This window comes from Lagopus leucura, unplaced genomic scaffold (genome assembly GCF_019238085.1).
Source record: "Lagopus leucura isolate 7727_CA_CO unplaced genomic scaffold, USGS_WTPT01 Super-Scaffold_1, whole genome shotgun sequence".
Classification (NCBI taxonomy): Eukaryota; Metazoa; Chordata; class Aves; order Galliformes; family Phasianidae; genus Lagopus; species Lagopus leucura.
Window position 1 is genome coordinate 27,559,113 of NW_024962250.1, and position 25,028 is coordinate 27,584,140.

General features: G+C 40.0%; 1 protein-coding gene across 1 annotated transcript in view; it reads right to left on the bottom strand.

Annotated features, from left to right (window-relative positions):
- The window catches only part of FBLN5 (fibulin 5), a 46,310-nt gene that overhangs the window by 19,680 nt on the left and 1,602 nt on the right, over positions 1–25,028 (bottom strand). The window contains exons 3-5 of the mRNA XM_042864146.1: positions 24,158–24,212; positions 22,410–22,461; positions 21,043–21,285 (exon numbers count right to left, since the gene is read on the bottom strand). Of these exons, the coding sequence (XP_042720080.1) occupies positions 21,043–21,285; positions 22,410–22,461; positions 24,158–24,212 (350 nt within the window). The remainder of the gene's footprint in view (positions 1–21,042; positions 21,286–22,409; positions 22,462–24,157; positions 24,213–25,028) is intronic.

Sequence of the window (25,028 nt, forward strand, 5' to 3'; positions counted from 1 at the left end):
AAGTAGGAAAGCAGTAAGATAAGAAGTCTAGACTATAAGGATACATAAATATGTTATGCAGTTCATCTATTGCTTCTAAGATTGGGCTTCAGTTCTGGATCCTCCCTTCATACAGCATATCACACGTAATTGGTACTATTTGAACACAGATATTATCTAACCATAAATTTCGTAAGAATCACATTAATGTTTTCTAAATGAAAAAACTTTCTATTTGTTATGCTTACTTATTGTTTAAAGAGTGGGCCCTTGGGATCTAGCCAACCTTGCTGCTTCTAGCCTCTCCTGAACTTAAAAATAAGAAGAAATTTTATTTTTTCATGTTCACTGTTTCTAGTGTTACTAATAGGTGAAACCCAGCGGAGACAAAATGAGGCTCATGGTCTTACTGCCATGTATTGAAGACTGCAGTTCCTCTACTTGGCTGTGGTGTGTTTTGCTTGCGGAAAAAGCAATGGGTGGCTGTGCAATCAGTTTTGTTCCTAAAGCCATCTTTGTAATGGTTTCATGAGCAATAGTCACTCAAGAGAAGTAAGGCATCACTCCTCTTTTCATTGCTATCAGACAGATTTCTCCCTCCTCAGAAATAATCAGAGCCTTCTGGACATGTTTCTGTGCAAGAGGCTCTAGGTGGCCATGCTTGAGCATGCCAGATCAGATGACCTCCACAGATCCCTTTCGACCTTCAACTAGCTTTTGTCTCTGTGATTTGACTCCTTGCTTAGTCTCAGCCTGCACCTTCCACAGTGGTCTTGGAGATGCATTTCCATTTGAATGCAAAATTTTTACAACAGAGGATACCTGTGGAGTTCCTGCTGCCTCAGGAAAACCTGATCAGCCTGAAGTTTTCCCTTAAAAATACCTTGTTTCCTCTCATTATGAGGAAATACTTCACTGACTTCATTAATGATATTGTACGCAATAGGTATAAACAGCATCGCTAGTATCTTACTGAAATTTTTTTGCCTCTTCCTGAATGCATACAATGGTTCTACATTACGCATCTCTGTCTTTCTCTAAGATTGCTCCTTACAGTGATGTCCCATTAAACTCTGACAGGCCCAGCTAATGCAACCAGGTCGATAGTTTTGGGAGCTATTTACATTACATCGGCTCACAAAGTTAAAGCTGATATTTGCACTGTGAGAAAAATATCAGTGCAACAATTCGTTACCCATTAGGTATCCTCTTGGAGAATACTCAAGCTGGGACTCTGTGTCTTGCTCAGGCCATTTACAGTGTGAAAAACAATGAGAATAAAATCAAAATTATACATTTAACAGGAAGGGAAAAAGAAGTTATATCAACTGGAGAGAAAACTAGCCATGCTTGGCCAACTCTGGCCCTGTCTTGGCTCTTGGTTATGCTGTCGTATACTATCAAATTAGCAGTTAACAATATTCTCTCATCTGACCTTCTAGTTGTTGCATTGGTATTACTGCTCCACAGCTAGTTACAGGGCAGAAGTCCAGTCTGAAATTAAAATTTGACCTGAAGTGGGAACAGTTTGCATTGTTACTTCCCAAATGAATATTGAGAGCAACCACACAACCTGTCCAGACCACAGATATCTTCCTCTACAACATACCGTGTAGAACAAACACTGAGCACCATGACTCAAACCCATTAGTTTTAAAAATCTTCGGTTTACTGACTGAATGAGAGAATAGGTTGGAGGAATTTCTACACACACTTGTCAAAAGGCTCTTGCTGCAAGAGCCTGAGCCCAAATATTCCATCACTCACCAATATCCATCACTGTCTCTTAGCTCAGAATGTCCTCCTGAAGAATTTATGTTGGTGGTGATTTGGTCTAGCAACCCTGGCACGTGATGTTTTGTTTACTTGACATTTGGACAGAGGTGAGATGGCTGGGGCATTGGGGTTTCCTTTAGGGATTGGAAGGGTGGAGAGAGTGTTTTTTTACATTTCTGGTTGACTGGCTGGTTTTTTTTTTTTTTTTTTTTTTTTTTTTTTTTGTGGAATGTGATATGTTGATGCTTTGTTTTTATTGGTACAGATTGTATTTTTAATGGATTGCAAGATGCCTAATGACTGGATAGATATCATTTACAGTGTCAAAATAAATACATGAACTAATTGTGTTCAGCATGCAAATTACTAGCTTTATGTTTTATAATCTGTAAAAGCTAGTGGTAATCTTCAGATTCTTGTGAATTTAGCCATATAATAGAACAATGAAAGAAATCTTTAATCTCATTGTCTGGAAATAAATAACTATAAAAATAAGTTCAAAGCCATGCATATGGAAAACAGGGCAGTTGGAAAGAAAACCTAGCTATCAAACTGCAAGATACTACCACATTTCACCAGGGAGGCTAGCGCACAGTGACCTTTTATACTGACTCAGTAACAATACAAGAAATCACAGCATAAAAAGTAAAACAATACATCAGCTTACTGAATTAAAACCAGACATATTCAATGCTGGCCATATGGAATAGGCTAAAACTAGAAGACTAGAAAACTCAAGAGAGAATCTTAAGGGTAGAGTCATAATGTGAGTGTCTACGAGATATTCAGGATTTAGTTTTGGTCGAATTTTTTCCACATTTAGGATAAAACACAGAGGATCACAAATGGGTGGAGTTAAGAACTAAAAAAGGGAGCAGTAAAGATAATTTGCTAGATATGGTCAAATGGGTACATTCGAAAGTTCATTTCAAGGCAGACAAATGCAAGGTCATATCAAGAATAAAAAAATGTTAGTAATGAAAATAACTCCAGAGTCGTTAAAGATAATAATTTGAACATGAACTTTTCCTGACACGGCACTGCAAATACAAACATAAACATAAGAATGTTGAGTAGACACAGGAAATTGTTCTTACCACTGTATATTGCATTAGTAAAATAATTACTGAAATACATTTGTGGTGTCAGCAGCTCAAATAGCGATATTGCAAAGAGATCAGGAAATCTCCAAAGAGCACTTCCAAGTCACAAAAGCCTGTCTCACAGCAAGACTCCATTTATTCATCTATTTTAAAAAGATTCATGGTATATTTGACACTGATTTATAAAATTCTGCATGGAAGCAAAGTTTTTAGATGGTCACTAAAGCTAGCGAAAGATAATGAGATGAAATGCTTACACATTTAGAAGACAAATTCAAAATAGATGTAAGGCACAAACTTTAGCATTACTACTCAATAACCATTTGAAAAACTTAGCAGAACATATGTAGATGTTCCATTACTTTAGGGCCTTATACATGAACAGTATTTCTTCTCCAAAATGTGAAATAGAAAAAAATCATGCACTTGCAACATCAATTTATGTCTAAGGTTGTATGGTCACAATTACTGAAAAAGAGACTAGAAATTTGTGAAGTTCTTCCAAGTTACTTTTCCTTTGCAGAAGAGAAAAATAACTTCATTATTGCTCATTTTAAAATTATCCATGTTCAATTTTTCATCAAAATTTTCATTTGCAATTTTATTAATAAATTTAATTTTTAGTGAGAGGCACTGCATGTCTAGTGTTTGTAGAAACTGTAGAAAAAAATACTGAAAACTCAGAAACTGTTGATAACTTTCTTATGTCAAAAGATGCTAAGTCATCAACCTCCAGATGCTGAGCGCATTAATCACCTTTCTTTCAGAGCACATAGAACAATTACATCATTATAAAGCATGAAACAAGGGCAAGAGAAAGAATGCAAGTTATCACCCCAGGTAACCTGTTGAATCAAAGAGCCCACAGATGACTAAACTACTGCTTAGTGGAAATGGATATGCAGGAACTAGGAGATTGTTTGGCAAGCTGAGTAGGTTTAGGATGTGGAAAGCCAGGGGAGAAAGCCAGGAGGAAAGAAGAGAAGGAGCTTAGACAGAGAGGTGCTTAGGACACTGCCTCTCTAGAAAACTAGGTTCAAAAATTGTAGGCAAGGATGCTGTTTGCCTTTCTTGTACTCAGAAAAACAGAATTTTGTGCATAAACAGGACTTTAAGCGTTAAAGAGTACAGCAGACAATAAAGTCCTAAAGATATGTTTCCAGCCAAAACAACACCCTAAAAATTAGCTGATCAGTTCAGACACAACAACATCAAAGTCCTGCAGGAAAAGACTTTATTGACAAACCAATGCTTTCAAAAGGAATAAAGGAAAAATATACTGATAAATTTTATTTTGGAATTTTTGAGCATGTGGTTACATCCTATACAACAGAGAAAACAGACCTGACTGGAAAGCTTACTGAAGAAGCCTCATCCCAAGAATTATAGAACATTTAGGATTGGAAAAGACCACTAAGATCATCTAGTCCAGCTGTCAACCCATCACCACCATGCCCACTGAACCATACCATTCAGTGCCACATCTACCTTTTTCTTGAACGCTTTCAGGAATGGTGAATCTACCACCTCCCTGAGCAGCCTGTTCCAGAAAATGATTTGCACTTCTCACTGCAGGAGCCAGGAACACCTTATGCATCCACCTGTGCTGAAAGCAGTGGGCAGTAAGTACACTTATCTCTCCACAGGTGAAGTCCATGCTCACGGTGCCATAACTGATGCACTCTCTTTGTGACTATCCCTTTCTGTGCTGGCTGGAAAGGTGCTAATGCCCCTAGCAGAGCGCTATCACAAAAAGACATGGACTTACAGTTGAACTAGAACTACATTATTGGAGACTTTGGCGATTAGGATAGAAACTTCGCTTGGACACTGTATCCAAGAGGCAAGCCAATGTGGACAGAAGATTTCCAAGACGATATACTTTTGGCAATGTGCACTGTTTCACAGATGGACTGTTACATTTTGTTCTATTTGGAACATATTTAGCATGCATGACTTCCTTTCTTAAGTAATGAATTCTGATAATAATGCACAAATTTCTGTGGGTCACAGTAGTAGCTATTGCTGTGCTTCATCCTTTTGACCAACCATTGTGAACAAGTTTTTACCATCACAATTATTTGAGAGCAATTAGCACTGAAGGGCTCGATGCAGTAAGGCTGAGCAGTTGTAAGAGCAAGGTCTTGCAGAGAACGTTCTGATGGAAGCTTTTCTTCACCTTCTACCAGGAGATATTGTTGTTCTGGGGTCCGTACTTCCTTATTTTATTCCATTTTTATTTTAGTCCTGCCAATGTACCAACACCAACACAACCCCAGGAATTCACATTACTCTTGAGATACAAATTTCTTGCAGAGACTCAAATCTGTGAGCTCATTCCAGAATCTCTGTCTGCTGAAAAACTGAAGCTCATTCAGTCATTTATAACCCTCAGGGCTCCTTTTTAAAATAATACAAAGATTGGATGTCTATGTTTTGTAGGGGTAATTACAGGCCAGGACTAAACATCCGAGCTCAGTAATGTGGGTTTCAGATCCAAAATTACTTGGAAAACAGAACTTTCCCCAACTTCTCCCCCACTCCTTATTTGGACACTGAGAAATAATTTCCTCAGTAGTAGATTTTTACTTGGTGAAATCACATGTTTTCTCAAAAGTTTTTTTTTTTCTCCAGATAATTATATTTGATAAGAAAAGGGAAGAAATAACAATGCCACATTCCTAAAGTGTAAACCAGAGCTAAATTCAGGCTGCTGCTGTGTGGGGTCAGTGGCTTTTTCCAAGGACAACTGACCCTGCTGAGTTTGGACACGATCCGAGATCAACTCCCTAAACACCTGTTTAATTGCATATTTCAGTGTCTGAGAACTGGACGCAGATTGTTGAATTAGTTTTCTATTTGCATCCCACATGCATTACTGTTATTGTTTGACTTATAAAGAAGGATTAAAGTGCTTTTTTCACATAGATGGTCAGTCTGGAAGGGGATACTAATGTGAGCCACAAATGTGTACTCCTGCCTGGTATGAAAATTGCTCAACATGTGTCACAGGTTCTAGATCTCCTGCCAGCTATTGGAGCATTTCCGTAGCTAGCACACTTTTAACATTGCTCAAAGATAATAAACATCAGCTTAACTGTGAAAGAACTTTGCTCTCTGAGCACAGTTCCAGTCCTGCCTTTGTGGCTGAAGTTTGTAGGACAGCAATTGATATAAAGTATATAGCAATGGAGACAGAAGGGTGGCACCATCTTTCTGTTTTGTTTAGAAAAGTGCATTGCATGATTCAGTCTCAGCATCATCTGCACGACCATAGCTCCTCACTATCAGGAATTTCTAAGATCACAGCTGGTTGCATGGATTCCTCCCACGAAAACCTCTGCATGAAAGTACAGTCTGCATGTTAATTTTGGAATTGGAAATAAGCAAAACTAGTACTTTCAGTCGAGAGCTTTGCTTAAGCATCAGAAGCCCATGGATTGAGGTATAACTGTGCTCTCTGAAACCATGATTTCCCAATCAACATTCTGCCCAAGTAATGAAATCCATGGTCAATGCATGTTATTTGGGAATCTCAGTTATTTTCATGTTGCACTTATTGCTATTCCAAGTAGCTGTGGTACAGCAGAACCAGAGTGACCTGAGTATCCTGTAGAAGCAGGGTCAAGAATTGCTAGCATTCCAATTCCAGTGGCTACACTGCACCTGCTGAACTAAGAGGTACCAAGCTGCTGCTGCTCACATCAGTGGTTTCATCTTCATTGGCAGCAAACACCTTTTTCAGCTGTACAAATAGAATGTTACTGTTGTATTGTCCCTTTCTCAGAATGACCTATTTCTTACGATCATCTGCTACACTGAGATCTGCTCATATGGTGGTGAGAGCATTTACTGAGAATAATTCCAGCTGCTGGGAGGTTATGTAAGTGACACTTTGTATTGCAATGGAAGAGAAAGAGGAGTGCAATGCGAGCCAGCAAATACACAGGTGACTGAGACACGAAGGTGTACTTCTAGCAAAAGGTCCTTGCAGTCATCCTTTTGCTGCATTGCTTGAAATAATCTCATAGAAGTACCTCTAGAGAAGACTTGCAGAATTTCACAGAAGTAAAACCATTAACACTGAAGAAGTAATTTTTTCCTATGGCTAAATTGTATATTTTTTCTGCAGTTCTTTCAGATAGTTTTAAAAGACCATGTCAGAAGGAATATACTAGAAGTACAGGAGTTTAAAACTATTTATAAAGCTTTTAAACATATCTGTAAAATGCTATTGGCTTCTTCCAACAAATTCTTTTAAAGACTTTTCTGTTAGAGAACAGAGCATGAGAGAACTAAAAGAAGAGAACTGCTATTCCTGCTTACACTCCCCAGGGAGCTCTGAGAAATCACTAGCACAAATAGTCCAGCCAGCTGGTTTAGCCAATTGGTGGTCAGTTTACATTTCCTCTAATAAGTGAACTTCTTGAATGTACATTTTAACTGAGTCATTAAGAGCTCCTTTTCCAAATGTTTTGGCAGGCTGAAGAGGTCTGAGACTGTGAGCATACCACAATAACCAGTAAAGAGAACAGCCCTACTTATAATATAGCAGGAGAAATGGATCTAAATGGAGTCAGAAATTAAAGTTACAATGAAAACACAGAGATGCAAATCTCCACCTATGGGGCAGGCAGAATCTTTTAGTGAAACGATTGTGTTTTTTTCCATCAAAATGCATCTTCTTCTGACATACAACGTGGCAAAAGCTTTAACCACCACTCAAGCATGCTGTGCAGGCAGCTGTGAAAGTTAAATATTGCAGACCTGAAAATGCAAGGGATCTCCATTATGGGGAACACGAGTAGTGATAAGAAATTGATCTCTAATTGATCTCACACAAAACTTCAGCATTCATCACCATCATCTCATTTGGGAATGGACTGGATTCAAAGCAGTTTGGCTTGGCAACACACGGGGACTCTTGATGAAAGTGACATTGCTGTAGATCGTCTCATGTCACCTAACCTATTTGAGTTAAAAGCACACACACCAAAGACTGTATTTCGTCTTTCTTGAGAAATCAAAGACTTTGCCCCCCTGAACCTAGCTGACCAAACCATGGAAAAAAACCTAGCCATACCATGAGTGCTAACAGAACGTGCCCATGGACAGCGGAGAGGTTTTGTCTTGGCTATAGGAGCTCTGCAGAGCTGATTGATTATACCTGACTACCTGACTCAAGTCACACAGCTGTCTGCCGAAACTCAGACATGAGCTGTGCAGGCAGTTTGAAGCTGTGAACGACTTAGGATGGGAAAGCTTCACATCTTGGCCCACAGTAGCAGTCCTTGCCAGTTGCTCTAGGAGAAAGCATGATTGACTACGAAAAAAGTGTTGTGATTGGCACTAAGGAAGTTGAGCAGCTTATCAGGAGAGAAATTTGTTTTACATATTTCAACCGAATTTCAGATCTGTCCATGTGACAGCATGCTTTATAACAATCTCAAAAGTATCGCAAAGCCGAGGTAATTCTTGTATAAATGTTAAGGCCTTTTGGGCTCTTTTGTAAGCAAAGATTGGGTAGTGGACAAAAGCCAGTGGAGAATAAAAATCCCTGAGAATTATCCTATGCAAATACTGGCTTCCAAGCTCAGACAGCTGTGTTCTCATTACTGTTAATAGCAAAGAGCTATGCATGTTGGGCAACATTCCCTTTGAGTGTATACATAGCAAGTAATCTATTTATTTATTTCTGTAGTGGTGATCATTGGAAAATGCCTATAATCCCTGCTCAAGTAACTGGCTTTAACTTAGATTTGGCTGTTTTATAGTGATTGAGCCACATTTGCTTGGAATTCTTCCTTGCAATGTTCCAAATTTGCTGCTGTCCAACTGGGTTGCAATTCTTCCCAGATAAGTGAAAATTGTGTGGATATGGGAGGTTTGGTTTCCTCTAGTTAGTGTGTGATGTGGATGTCTACTGGCAATTCTCCTGCCTTCCTTACTCTCTGTTCATGGCTCCCTAGAAAAGGATGTTTCATCTGAAAGAGCTTTTTCCCTTCCTCTGTTTTTAATTTCATTCAATTACTTTCAAAACATAAACTAGTACAGAAATTTTCAACATCTGTGCAATCTCAGGAAAAGGGCTCAAAGCAGATGTGCCCAGCCATTAGGATTCATCAGTCAATAAATTGAAGAAGGTATGGGCAGATACTCTTCCTCTCTAATGATTTTGCCACGAATCTAATGTGTTGATCTGGATGGCCTTGACTGAATTTGCACTCAGTGAAATGGATTCACTTTGCTGAGATAAAGCCCTTCTCTTCTGATTATTCCTTGTACTTCACTCTACCATCTTCCATTCAAATACCTTACATCAGTTTAAGATCAGTGCAAGAGCTCAAAGTCTCTTCTAAATCAATGCTAAAACTCAAAGAGAGTTTGAGGCACAGATAAACTAAAGGCTACATCCAATATCAGGCACAGGCTCCTGCACTTCAGGCACTGAAGTCACAGAATTGCATAAGACTTATCAGGGTGACCTAAAGAAGCCATCTAGCCCAAGGTTCCTCTTAATTCAGAAGCAGTTCAATCAGGCTGCTCAGGGCCTTCTCCAGCTAAGTTTTCAGTTTCCCCAAGGATACAGCCTTTAGCCACAAGCTTTATGAGCCTCTCTTCCAGTGACTGACCATCTGCACAGTGATGATGCTTCCCCTTACATATCAAAAGAATCTCCTGTATTGCAAATTTTGCCCATTCATGTTCACATGCACTTTTGAGATAAATCTGGCTTTCTCCACACCTCACATTAGACAATAGAAAATAGCAAGAAGCAATATCCCCTTGCCAGCCTTACCTTCTCAAAGCAAACCCACCCCAGAACCCCGAGAAGACTCACGGCTTCACATAAGCATCTTAATTTAGCCAGGATGCAGTGCTACATTCTTTTTTATTTTTACCACGACAAAAGCTTTATCTCTAAAAACCCAAATTCTACTATCAACTGAAGTCAAAGTTAATTTTCCACAAGTTTTTGCTTCCAGCAAATTCTAGAGAACTTCTGATTTGATCTCAATATACATATATTTAACTTTGATGTCATAACGCTTGTACCCAGATTAGCTGTAAACCTTGTTATCAGTGTGGTTCACTTTGGCAATATTTTGTGAATCTCTGCTTAAACTACTGGAAACTGTTAAGGTGGTCTCCCACCAAATGAACTATTTCATTGGATGTACTCACACAGATCTGAATGCTTTTGTCCCCAGTGCTCAAAGGCTAGTCCAACCTCTTTGCCCAGAATTCAGAAATGTCCAACTAGCCCTAAGGGCCGAACGTGTGGCTGATCATATCACAGATGTCACAGGATGTCCCATCAGCTCTCACAGACCCCATGAAAGCTCAGAAAGATGCATGTTCACACTGGACTTTCTCAAGCCAAAATGGTTCAATTCCAAGTGGCCTGGCCTGAAAAAACATGTTCTTTTCATATATTTTTTTTTAAATGAAGTAAATAAATAAACAAAAAAGTAAATGTTCTCAACCAGCTGGAACATTTAAAGTCTGTGGTTATTCCTGGAGCAAATTTCTCCTCTTACTCTGAGTTTCCCATCATGTGGACCTGCTCCAGCAAAAAGCTAAATCGTATTTTTTCCTTTATCGTAATACTTTCCCTTTATTAGCCACTTATTGCTAAAAGGCATGTTTTACAGGGCCCAACCTTCAGCACAGACCATGTCTAGAAGTTGCTTGTGCAATTAGAGTTTTACTATTTGCAGTATTTCTTATCATTTCTAATCATATACAGCAGACTGCACTTAATTCAGCATTTCAAGGTCTTCTCTGAGTCAGAAGGAATGATCTCGCAATGGATCATGCATTTCTGAAACAGTTTTATGTCCCAAGCATCTAGAGGCGAGCTTGAGATTTTAGTGGAGTAGTGTGTGATGGTATTTTATATCTTGTAATGATAGACATTCTCATCAGCTTCAGAACATACTTATTTCACTTAGAATTTTGCCCCAAAATGCATCTTTACTGACTGAATAATATAAAACAGCTTTGTACTACAGCTTCAAATAGAACTTCTTCATGGGGAAGAATACCTCTTCCTAAAGCTACAATCATTAGACAAGACTGCATGAAACCAACAGTTAGCTATCAGTATGGGCTGTCCCATCACAGAGTCAGCTCTGCTTTTGGTTAAAATAATTTCAATCTGCTTCTGGATTAAACTCCAAATACAATACTTAGTGATTTGCTGGCAGCAAGTGTAGTATATGATGCTGTGCTCTGCCTTTGAAATAAATGAGAGATCCAAAGTTGCTCCAGTCTATGCCTGTTTTGGGATTCCCCAAAGGGGTTGCAATAGCAGGAAACCAGCAGCATGCTTCAGCTTTTGGACGGCACCTCCTCTCCCTGGCCTGGCTCCTGCTCCAGGAGTAAGGAGTGGCAGTCTGGCAAACAGACCTTGCACTGCTCCAAGATCCCTCCTTCGGAAGGAGAGCCCTACGCTGCTCATCTAAGCTATCTCAGTTTTGCATTCCTTCACCACAGTGACAATAACTGTTTTTTAATGGGTGGAGGCTGTTACCCATGTTAATGAATTTTACAGTGCTAGATAAAGCTAAGAGTTTTCTTCTGCTCCTCCATACACACTGGAAGCTGGAAATATGTCAAAAATACAACATAAATTTATCCATTAATATCTGTCCCACCCTCAAATGTTCAAGACTCTTTTCTCGCTGACTTTTTTTTTTCCAGGCAGTATTTAAATCTTTTTCCTGATACATTTAGTACTACTCTACCACCATAACATACTGTACGTCTGTGCAACCTGACACATCACAGTGTCCTAAGGGATTTTACTATGTTCAGTCTAAAAATAATTTTCCCTCACTTTAGCAAATTATACCTTACCTAGGAATAAGCACTTTTGTACCGCCCACCATAAACAACTGTTTCTCTAACATTTGCAGGTCCACCTTACCCTCAGCTTTATAATAATCTTAACGATCTAAATCAAAATGACCCTCTTTAGTGCTCCTCAACTGCTCTATATTGAGATGTCCATAAACTTATCTACATTTATCTGGTAGCAAAGTATTTACACTTAATGTCAATAGATAGGGTGGTTCTCAGCAGAAATGTTTCAAAGAACTACTCCCTCTGTGTTCTGAGATGAGAAGTCTTAGTAACACCGAGAAACTGCTCAACGTTAACTGCTCTCAGTATTACTGCTTTCTACTTTTCCTCCTCCACCAGAGAGCCATGAGTTAGATTATCTTTTCATCCACTGCTCGGTTTCCAGTCCCTTAATTTCCTGACCACAACTGTAGCTTTTCTGAACTCTTGTGTATTCAGTCTTCCTGTTCTCTTGTCACCTACAGGTATGTAAAGCTTATACCACAAAACCAGTTAATGCCTTTGATCCAACCAGCACTTTGCTGGCTCAACAGCTAAGGTTTCATTTGTGCAGTAGAGTATGGGTTCCTTTTGACTCTGCATTTTTGTGAGGCTCCCCTCGCCCCCTCCTCCTAGGCTCTCTCTGTTTAGCTGAAGAATCTCTTGCACTTCCAGCTTCTGAACACCTCACAAAGATTAGCAGATTTATTCTCAGTGTAGTGGCATGTTAGTGATGTAGAGATGAGCCACAGAAAAACTAAGGAAATTTTTCAGAAAGCATTATGCTTTTGTACATACTGCACTGCTAGGCACCCAAATGAAGACACAATATGCACCCTGATTTTCAGAAAATGCTGAATGCTTCTGCCTGAGTTTCCAGCTGGATACTCAGATACTGAATTCCTCAGACAAATGGTTAAAAATGAAAGCAATATTGAGTAAAAAAATGAGAGGCTTTACTAGCAACCAGTGGAAAAGGGCTGAAGAACAAACCAAAGGACGTTTACATGTTAAACTTCCACTAAGAATGGGGGTCAGTGAGAGCAAGGGCCCTAGAAAAGCTTTGAGAACCCGAGTGTTCCTTCTAGCTCTCCCATGACCTATACTACCAACCTACCAACTGGAGCATCTTCATCCTCATACTGCAGCACAGCCTTATGCCACTGAGCACCTGTAAACATAACTCCTGGCTGAGATGAACTAAAAGTAGGGAGGGTTTTGCTGGTGTTAGAACTGAAGATGGACTTCAGTGGATTTTGTCATCCCCAATGGGCAGCACGCCCTAGGCAAGAGGCAGAGCACTAAAACTTCTCCCCTGAACTGGACCAGTGATGTGTAACTCCCATTCATCTCCTAGTAGCTTTATTTTCTTTGAGAAATCCTCTTATTTCATTGAAGTACTAAAATGGGAAGCCAGTCAATTGGCAGATGAAGTGGTCAGAACATGCTAAACTCCACACACTGTCCAGCATGCACTTATATTTCTGCATGGCACCTCTGCCATGGGTCCAGCGTCCACAGGACAAGACAAGGGAACAGTGCCAGTAAATTACCTCTGCCTATACCGTCTGGCAAAACGTACTGCCCATGTGGCTGATTTATACTGGTAAAGGAGCCAATTCATATTTTCTATATATTTTGGCTTAACATCTTGATTGTGACATACAGCCATGGCCAATTTCAGGTTGGAACCGAGAATAAAGAAACAAAGCTCACCCAAAAAATATAAGTGAGAGGCCAAGACAAACGGTGACTTTTAAGTCATTGAGAACACTGCCATCTCTAGGTACTGTGGGTGCTGCAAATACATGCAGAGATTAACGTGGGCCCAAGCAGAGCGCTCGTGCTATTAACAGCACTGAAAATAAATAAGCCTTCCTGTTAAGGAAAGTCACTCAATTCTACCATTCGGCACTGAACGCTGCACATCATTCCCCAGGGATGTAAAGAAGGAAGCACTCACACAACCCTGAGGCTCCCAGCAGAATGTTATGCATGGACCATCACCCACAGCCAAAACAGACACTACAGCTAAGCAAGAGGAGTGCAAGCCACAAAGCCAACAGACTGAGGAAGGGTACTTGTGAAGTCTGTCAATCTTCCAGCACTGTTAAGTGACTCATTTTCTTTTAAGTCCTGTAATTGTGGGCCAGTTTGGCATGACAGCTATCCCACAAAAGAAAACTCTCAATTTGCTCCAAAGCAGACAGAGCTAATCGGTACATTGTGGCTGTAACTGATCTGGCACTGCTGGAATCTCTGGAAGTTAAGACAAAATAATGGCAAAGCAGCCACAAGACCCCACATATCAACCCTCTTTCAGTACTGAGTCTAAGGAACCACATGGGATTGGAGCCCTGTGCTGGCCAGCACATGCCTGAGGACATGGCAGGCTGGGCACAAGTACTGCTCCTCTGAAATGAATCACATGCAACATCTTGCCAATGAGCTCTTGCTGACAGCTGAAGTCTGTGTATTATCTGGCTTAAAGCCCAGTTGACCAATAACCCCCCAGTTCAGAGACCAAGCTTAAGCAAAGCCATTAATCCAGCTGCAACCCTGTGAATAAGTTAAATCTCTTGGATTCTCTTTCCCTCTGCAGTCTTCAGTGCAAGTGAGATGAGATTCCTGTGTTCTTGCTGCCTTGTCACCAAAGATATCATGCACCTCCAAGGAAAAGAGAAAGCAGGAGCATATCATGAAATAGAGCAGACAGTCTACAGAGATGCCAACCTTCCTGAACTTGGGCTGCTGACTATCAAGCAATTAAACCAGTATGATTACAGTTCAGTCGAGTTCAGTTATGGCTATAATGTAGACACGTTTATTTCATTTTCCCTTCTCCACAGCACTGCAAGTAATACAGCCTATCAGCGATGCCTGAAAGGCACTGAAATGCAGAGTGATGGCCTTACACCTACTATTAGGCTTTGCCATACCCAGGAACATCCTATTTTTCACTCCAATACAAAGAAATGCCATTTTCTTAATATGCCAGCTTTCTTGGCTTATATGTTTCTTGGTTCAATTTTACTCAACTCTGTGTAAGTACTAGAAGCTTCACAAATAAATGAACTATTTGCCTGTGCTTTAACCACTAGACCATACTCTTCCCACACTGTACTTAGCCAGGAATGAAGGAAATAATCCAAGCCACAGATGGCTCAGTTTAACCTACAGACACATACAGCAACCTTCTCTATCAAGTGAACCCCTCCACCACAAATGGTCACATTTCAGTGAAAAGCAGCATTTGCACGCTTATTCCCCTTTTAAATTCTGCTGGGTAGGATGTGCTTATCAGTGCAAGTTCATGTAGGAGTGACCCTCCTAAAAAGGAAGTAGCTGACTCTTGCCTTTTCTCAGCCCCAGCCCATCCTCTACACTGGTTCATTGGTTTCTTAAGAGAGGAAGGAGCTCTGAGCGGTTTCAGGTGTACCTTTCCATCCATTAACATCTTATGGCAGACCCAACCATGGAAATACTCAAGATGGGGCTCTGAGCAACCTGATAGAGCTGTGGGTGTCTCTGTTCACTTGCAGGGAGAACTAGATAACCTTTAAGGGATCCTTCCAGCTCAAAAGATTACATGATTCTATGGGTAACTCACAGTTACCTTCAGAAAGACTGTTGGGCTTGTGAATCAATCAGACCACCAGACCAGAAGCACTGAGTCTGGACCCAGAAGAATAACTGTGTTTGTCTAGAGCTGCACATTGTGGATTTATCCACTAGAAGTATATCTGTACTGTGCAGTGTTAATGATCCTTTTTCAATCAGTCCCCTGGCATATGGTCCCCTGTGTTAAAGCACATAGTTTGTATTTTCAACATCTTCACTTTACCTGTCTTGTCTCATCATTGTGTTAGATAATCAAGGGACAGCCATCTTCAGTTTTGTTAGAACATGAAATGAGCACAGTATAAGTAGATGGTGGCTGAAAATCAGCAGGGCCAAATTGCCACTGCAAATTTTGCAGCACAGATATTCTTGAAGTAAATGGAAGGTAGTGAAAAACTCTGGCACTTCATCTCTACTCTGATCTATGCAATATAAACACAAACAGAAATGCCCAGTGATAGCCAACCAGTCTAACACACTAGAGAAGGAAGTTCCACATGCCTCACTTTGAGCTTAACTGTTGCAGGATTATTAAACAAGGCCTTTTTTTGCCTGTTTCCATTTGTTTGTTTTTTTTTTAAAGATAGTTGTCAGGAATCTACCACAGCAGCTATCATCCATTGTGAAATTATTCACAACCCTGAAAAAACATTATTTCAATTTAAACAAGAATCACCCAGCCCCAACATATACAGCATGTTTGTCAAGAACCAAATCCTCTAGCCCAAGTCTTAGCCATCTACTACAGCTTCTTGTGATTTTTAGAGGCAACTTTTCTATTGCAGTGGTAGTATGAGGTTCTTATTTGTATTCCTCCATACAATAGCTGTCAGAAAAAAAACATTTAGGAATAAAGGCTAAACATCATGGCCCTTAATTTAATCAGGAAATGTAATCAATTACGTAACTTTTCAGGAGGCCGCCATGAACCTCTTGCAGAATCTATTCTCATGCAATCCTTCTGTTTCTAGTTAATTTGGACATGATGGCAGTGCTGCCTAACAGGCATAATGCACAGTGATCAGGAACTGGCCTCTGAAATAGCAAGACTAATTAGCTGGACCAATTAGGGTTAAAGAAAGCAATAGCAGGAGTTGATTCCATTTGTATTTCCTTTACACAACTCCTTCCAGGGCACCATCTTCTTGCTGCATTTCCCTCTTTTCCCTTCTGTTTCTAACACCATAGAGGTCACTGTAGATATGCTACTATTAAGAGACAACCTGGCTTCATGGCTAAGGCATTGGATAAAGAATTCTGGGCTCTAGTCCCAGCACAGCCGTTGTCCTGCTGCAAGACCTGAGCACCTCATTTCACTTTCTTGTATCTTCGTTTCCCTCCTCTCCCCCAGATACACACATCTGGTTCCGTGATTTTACTTGAAAACACATCTAGGCATAGGCTGTTCCTAATGAGGTTGTGCACAGGTCAGGTCAGTATGATTGCAGGCTTGGATGTGGGTTTTAAGTATGCTTGCAATAATATAAATGATAATGATGTAAAATCCATCTGTGCAAAGGTGATTTTTTGAAGGAAGTAGTTTCATACCATGAACTTAGGACCAGGGATCTGTAGCTGGGGAATGTAGGAGATTCTGGCATTCTGAGAAATAAGGAAATGTGAAGCAACGACTACTGCACAGAGAGGCCTTCAAGAACAATTCTGACTTATGATTGGAAATAGCATCTTTCAATGTTCCTGTTGGTTTTTTTTGTTTTGTTTTGTTTTGTTTTCCTGCTTCTTTTTAGTGTTTGTTTCAAAAATGAAGATGACGTCTTTTTCCCCCCATTTTATTTTTTTTAATTACCTCTTCCACTGTCTTCTCTTCATTCCATCTCTAGATAATACTTATTTGCCTTACACTTATATTTTCCCAAACATGTACTTCCATATTTTTGCAGTCTGTTTGCTCTAATTCCTGGATTCAACTATCACTAAGACACCTTCCCACCTACAAGATCTCCTCACATTGTTGATGTTATCAAGAGGAGTAAAAGCAAAACTCATAGTCAAACCATTACAATTCTTTCCACAATGCCCAGAGGAATCTGTGTTTGAGGCATGTTTTAAAGATTATTGTAAATTGGGAAAACAGTGAGGTGGAGTAAAGGGAAACTGGAAAGAACTCTGGGCTTATGAATGCATAATGCACAAACATGGGCCCTCACTCCAGTGTAATCTTGCCAACAGTTAGGAGATCAAGTGCCACGAACAAAAAATCATCATAAAGACTAAACATTCAGTATTTATAGAGAAGTAGCATTGGAAGATAAATAGTTCAAGCAGTGCTCTTGCATTAGATGTTCATTGCTTTTTCCTGTATCTGGTCTTTTATTTCAGCATTACCTATGGCTGTAAATAATTCCTGATCTCCTTTGGAAAAAATTTACACGTACTTCATACAGTTAAAAGGACAGTATGCTTATACATACAAGGCATAAGGCCTTCAGCAACTCCGGCAGTAAAAGTAACAAGCCCATAGAAGATTTAAAACGAAATTATCGTCAAAGTATTTCTCTGCCATTTGCCACAAATGGCTACAGCTGATTCTGCACCATGCAAAGGAGAATGGGGGGCAGAGCAGGACCGACAGGTGTCATTGAGAAGCACTTGTGCCAGGTAAGTGAAAAGGTGCTTGGTAATAGCAGCAAACAGGACGGCAAAGGAACAGTGGAAGGACACCCAGCCCCTGTCTGTGACCGTGCAGCTCAGAAAGGATGAGGCCGTAAGAGATGGAAAGGGAGAAAAAATGTTTGTATTTCTTTTTTGCTGTGTTGGAATATATCAGCCCCCACGAGAGGGAATGTTATTTGAACCACCTGTGGTGCACATTCTTCAAAGAGCCAGGGACAGGGGGCCTTGGCAGGCGGGCCAGGTGCCAGGCGAGGACAGAGTGACCTTCTCACAAAAAAAGAAATAAGAAAAAAAAAAGACCTTGGTAAATCTTACACTGCTTTTAGATCAAATTTTTATCCTGTTTCACTTTGGAAGCCCCCTGAACAAGCTCACTGTTTCAAAGCTGAGGCTGAAAATCTCCCAAGGAAGGTTCCTGTGTTTAATAAACTGTTTTGACTGGAATTCAAAGGGAAAGTAAAGATTTCTGTTGGCCTAGCAATAGAAAATGTGGCCCAGACCTGTAACCCCATATCTGACCAGACGAAAATGTGCACTCTGTTAAAAACTGGATATTTCTCAGAAACAGCATTAGAATAGTTCTACTTCCCCTAAAGCCAACAAGCAAAAAGCCTCATCATCTTTAATGGAAATACCTGTGACTAATTTTTTATTTGGAAAGAAGGTCCTGGAAGGAGATGCCAAAACATCAGCATAACAAACCTGTAAGTTATATAGTGGTTCAGCTACTGGGTAGAATATCTTCCAGTTTACTCTGTTCAACCTTTTCAACACAAAATTAACCCCTGAAGTGCTTCATACTCTAACAGCATACTGAATGCTGACAAGCAAGGAAGTATTGAGCAACCAAACTAGCAGTAGCATAGGCAGTGCTCATAATTTGCTTATTATAAGACATAGCCTTGACTCAATGATTAAAACTTCCTCGAATGACTCGGGTAAAATGTCAGTGCTGGCTGGGAACCCCCTCAAGGTGCCCTGGTGCCTCATCTCCATGGATTTCACATCACCCTCACTGACTGCGCCAAAATCCTGCTAAGAGGGGATGAGAACTTTCTACCACCTCTGCACTGAGACATGCAGTACTTCATACCTTTCTCCTGGTGCCTATGCTTTCCATTCAGTGGCACATGCGTACAAAAGTAAATACTGCATTAAGACAGAGAATGTATCCACAAGATTTCTCTAAATGAAAACTGAAAACACAGCTCAGCAGAGGCACATTCAATCTGACAGGTCTCGTTTTCTTTAAGTTTCATTTTCCTTCCTCGAACACAAACATGATCTATCTATCATCTGCCCAAATTCAAACCTCATGAAGACTTTCAAAGATTTCTTTCAGCTAAATGTGATACTCAAATGACAGTCTGTCTTTTCCAGTCTATACTTACTAATGTCTCTATTCCTCAAACTTTTCCTCACAATTAAATTGCCATATTTGAAAGTTAAAAAGACAGAAGTGAACGGACCTGACTGAAGAAGGAATTAGCCTCACATTTCTGCTAGCATGAACAGGAACACATATGACTTTTATGGGCAGGAAGTTGCATTATAAACGTTTCCAAAATCCACCTGTTTTGATTTGTGTGGCTTTGTGTGCAGCAAGCCAGCCAGAGTGAAATACAGAAGTTTCATTTCCCCTTTGATTTCAGCACTTCTTTTCTATTAACTGTCCCATTTCCTGACTCATCTACATCAAAGTTACCAAAATGAAAATACTCTTGGAAGCCTACAAATCAATAGACAAAATAACTTAGGATGATCACTTCGCCAAGATCAGAAGGACTAGTTGCAATTTTTAAATGGCTGGACAGTATGTATGCTTATTTTTACTGCAAACACACCAGTTATCCCAGGATTTTAAAACTCTTTGCAAAACAAAACAAAACAAAACAAAACTTTTTCCAAGTACAGAAAAATAAGCCTAAAAGAATCTGAATTTGAGTCTACAGTCCAGCATCTCCCATTGTGCACCACTCTTCACATGGGAAGCAAATGAGGAACACCATCTGAACACAAGTCCTGACAGAAATTCCAGAATATAGAGGAGAGTCTTCCCAAAAGACAAACCAGTTTTATCTGTTGTTACAAATTAGTTGCAAGAAGTTAATTACATACACAAATACAAAAACACACCTTATCATTAGGACTACTGAGACACAGAAATAAGCAGTGAACTACATCTGCAGCATTAACCCTGAGCAGTCACCAGAGATTGGTTCGATCCTTATCTCTTGCAGCCAAGTTTGTCATCAAGTATTTTGGCTAGTGGAATTTCCTTTGACTTAGTCCAGAAATTTTTTTGCCCATTCCTTCATAACATATCATCATAAGAAGCAAAGAAACCAAAGGGATATATTTTAAATCCTCCTTAAATTCGAGTAACACAAGTATAACTTACGTATGTTGAATCTGGGATAAGACGGAGTAAGTAAAATCAGAATCAAGATAAAAGATGCAAAAAAAGAAAAACTACCAACACAAGAAAATTTTCACAGTTTTTGATTAATTGTTTTAAGATCTTGTTATTCCCAATATTAAAGCTCTTCTGGGGCAGCAATTCTGTACCAGTCACCAATAGAAAATATGTTCTTCAAAGGGCTCACAGTCTAAGTGAAGAATGCAAAGCATGGGAGGAAACAAATCTTATTTATACCACCTACAAGTGGAAGACCTAGTCCAGAAATGTGGACAAGGTCACGTATGATCAATGTTTCATCAGTCCCAGTCTAATGTCTCAAATGCAAACTACATTCTCTCTCAAAGACAGACTCATAAGCATACAAAATATGCTTTCAATGCACTGACAAATCACCTGCCATTAGATGTTTCATCACATAATGGTTAATTATCTCATAAAAGTGGGTTATCCGATCAAATAATGAGACTAAAACATTGCTTTGTATAATGACTACATGAAAGATACAGACTGCATCCTCTAAAATAACACAGCTGAATTTCAGTGTATCAGACTCAAGTGCTACAAGAATAACGAAGAGACAATTACAGGACAATTGTTTCTGCATTGTCAGACAAGCTATAATGTAAATAAATATACAACATAAAGATTACTACTACTCACCAGCACACTGATTGTTTTCATCCAACTGGTAACCAAATCGACAAATCAGAGGTCTTGTAACAGTAGGGTAGTTAGGAACAGGGCCTGGCGCTGGGGGTGGTGGATAAACATTTGAATAAGGATTCAGATATGGTGATCGATACACTGGATTTGTCCGTGGTACACATAAATAGCCACCATTCTGGTTGACACACACCATGTCTCCTCTACAGGCTTCAGGAATAGTCCGACATTCATCAATATCTGGAAGGAAAATTGTAAATGTTAAATGAATGACTGCTTCTTACTGTGACCCATCAAAAAAATAGTTAGCACATTTCTCTCAAGACTTTGCTAAAAATTTGATTCTCTGAAACAGAAGAGCTAATCTTTCTTTGTGGAGTCTTGCTTTGAAGTTATATCATACTAAAACCGGAAGCATCCCACATAATCAACATATCCTGTGTTCCAATTGTTTTAATTCAATATTAAAGGGCAGAGGAGCAGAAGGAAAGCCTGCTTTGTTATCTTATAAAAATGTTTGGCTTAAACACTGATTTACACATGGCTGCAGCATGCTACTGCCTGTTCCTGCTTGTGGGTCTCTCCAAACCACAACACGCAGATCAGAATTTCAAACACTGGTGGTTTGGTTTGCCCAGCTGTGAAACTTGGATCCTGATTTGGAACTCCTGGGCTCCCTCCCATAGAAAAAGTTAGGGATGTTCGATCTGGAGATGTGAGTTAGGCCTCTTCCCTGTTCCTATTAAGATTATTGTTGAATCAAATTTAGAAATTTCCAATTGATTTACCAAAACAAACCTTTTTTTTTTTGGTTCTTGGAGCACAAATGCATTAGGCTGCTGTGACAGAGTAACTGCCTTTTGCTGTTATTCCTTCTAATTGTTTTCATGAAGAAAATGCTGCCCTGTAGACTGGAAGCTTCCATTCACATTCATTGATGAAAATATGCTATAGGGCTAAGTGGGTGTTTCCCTACAACCGCCTCAATGACTGACCTAAAGTTTCAACACAGAGCAGTGGTAGACTTCATCTGTGGTCTCCAGATGGAGGCTGCCAACAAAATTAGTCAGTACAGAGTTTAGAGAAGAAAGAAAAGGAATGTGTACAACCCTTGCCATCTGGGGACTGGACTGAACTCCCCAACTTATCTCAGTGCATTACAGGTATTCGAGAAGCCCTGAGCCAATTAGTATCTCAGTTGTCTAAGTTAGACATTTACTTGGGCTACATGAACGAACACACACACTTATCACACAGAGAAAACTTTTCAGCTAAAGCACACCAAAAGGAGAACAATTTTAATTTGATAAAGTTAGCGTTTCTGAGCCCCAATTTAAATTCATTTATTTAATTTAAAGTCCTACCTAAGCATTGCCCAGAGGCACGGTCCAGGTCAAACCCATTAGTGCATTGTTGCTAAAATGAGAAAAAAAAGAAGACACTCAGTGACAGTGCAATGAGAGGGTTTCAGAGTCAAATGCTCATTTGGATTATTATGCTTAGTACAGTTGTTCAGCACTACACCACAAAGTTCTGTACACCAAAATAAGGAAAGGACAGACAGCAAGGCGTAAACCTGAGACCTCCAACACCCGTGACAGCCCCTTAACTCAGAAGGTAATTCCCACAAGTGGTGACTGGTTAGGTTATTCTGCTGGGATAACCAACATCTGGTGTGCTACTCATTCCATACTGTTCTTCACTTTTGGAGTCTTTTTTTTTGCTAGAACAAAGGAGCTCAGTTTAATGGCACTAGCTATCTTCCCTAACGCATTCTAGAACGCCACATGTGGACAATTTAGTACTTACTTCTCAACAAGTTAGCCACCTGATCTGTATGGAAGCCATAGATGAAACATAACAAACTTTAAAAAAAGTAAGACTTTTGGTTTACACCAAACCTTTAAATTTTCTGAGGATAATTCTTTACACAACACATATTCTATGCATGCAAGGTTAATGGAAACCTTATTCCTTCCTATCCTATGCTACTGGTTGCCATCAGGGCTGGCACTTGTAGCACCTAATCATTGTCCCTCAGCATTTCTAAAACAATGACAGTAATGGCAACTTTTGTCAAAACCCATTAAAAACATTCCCTGCTCTCCTCTGTTTTTACTGGGCCTCCAGAAATTCAGCAGTGGGCCGCACACTTAACGCAAGTGGATCCCTCCAGTAAAATAGGCTGTGCTAAGGAAGGTGAGCAGGAGGCAACCAGAGAACAGGAAGCAGTGATGTAACCAGAAGGCACAGGGATGGAGTCTACTCAAGATTCTTCTTTTTTTTTTTTTTTTTTTTTTTTTTTTTTTTTTTTCCTACATCAATATCAGTAAAGATGCCATGTGCAGGAAATATTTTGTGTAACAGAAGAAAACTCACAACTACATTTCAAAGACTTTTGGCAAGACTATTTAGAAACGCAGCCCTGGACATTGAATATATCTGGATTATCAGCTAGGAATCCAAACTTAGCATACCTTTGGGAACTGTTTTTCCTAATTTAAAATCCACTTGGAGCCCAAGAACACAAAGAACTAAAGAGAACTAATGTTTCTGCTATTTCAAGAACTGGACTGCTCTACTTTCACTCACCCTTAAAAACCCTGCCTCTTGAACAAAGATGGCTTTGGGCAGAAATTAAAGTGAAGACCTAGGATGCAGTCATTCAGGCTCATAGTCCAAAAATAAAGTCTTAAGACAAGAGTCTGCCAGACTGCTATGCACAGAACATGCCTGTTTACACGAATAAGTTTTCCAAACATGGGTGTTCCCCACCACAGAACTGAGCTATCCTTGCTCTCTTGGGATGGCTTTAATTTTGTTTTTCAGAAGTGTTCGGTTCAGAAGCAGAATCAGGTTTTTAGTGAGGTCCAGGTTTCTACAGAGATATTTTGCTGAGCTGGCAAGGATGAGTCAATAAGCTCAGTCTATGCTCAACTCTAGAATCCCGTTGGCTCCCAGTCCTCCCCTCTAAACCCTTAGACCACACAGCTTCCTTTTCACTTAAACCCGAGACCACAGAGCTTCCTATTCACCTGCTAGCCAGTTAAATCTCATGCCATATAGTGCTTCAGTATATAACAGTACACAGATCCCTCCGTACACCTCTCACCTGTGCTTTTCCAGGATTCGAAATGCAGATGATCAGTGTGAAAGCAGTCAGTATCCTGTAATGTGCACAGAAAATAGGCTGAAAACCTTCTGATAACCAGGCTCATTATACAGAATTAATTACACACAGACAAACTAATCTCTAGTGACATTTCAGTGCATTCCAGAGTTTTTTGCTAATATGTATTTGGCCTCTGGAGAGGGAGTAATGCAACTGTGAGCCACATGCAGATCTCAGTCAGTAATTTTACTACAATTTTATAGAACTGTGACTAAAATCAGACTGTACTTGTCAACTAACTAATCTGTTTTTTATGACATTTCCATGGAGAAGCTGTTTGATGAGGAAGTGCATAATATTCAATAGAGCATTGTTGCCCCCTCTGTGGCACCTTTCTTTTGACAACAAAAAGTTTTTCATGCGTGTTATTTGCTTTTTACAGATGGGTAAACCAGAGCACAGGCCATGGCTAAGCTCATCGTGCAACTCACTGGCAGGGCCGCAGATGACATGCAGGAGGTCCTGAATCCAAGCCAGTTGCACTAACCGCTAAACCACACTTCATCCCCTGGAGACTATATTTGAGATTAATCTATTTTCTTAGGGTCCGATTCTGTCCTTCTCTCCAGTCCTCAGTGATATGTTGCTCTGCAAGTACATACACTGTGCCAGGTCATCAGATACTGGAAGCTGCTATCCTTAGTGAAGATCTCCCACTGTATCACCTCGGCACCTACTGGGGCTTGCTGGGTCTCTTTGCTGCAACTGACAGAGGAGAGTCCCTCACTAACAGCTCTGTGGCTATACACAAGACTCTTCACCTGGAGCATGGAAGTTCTCCAGTCAGCTAACCTGCACCCCTATGTATTTA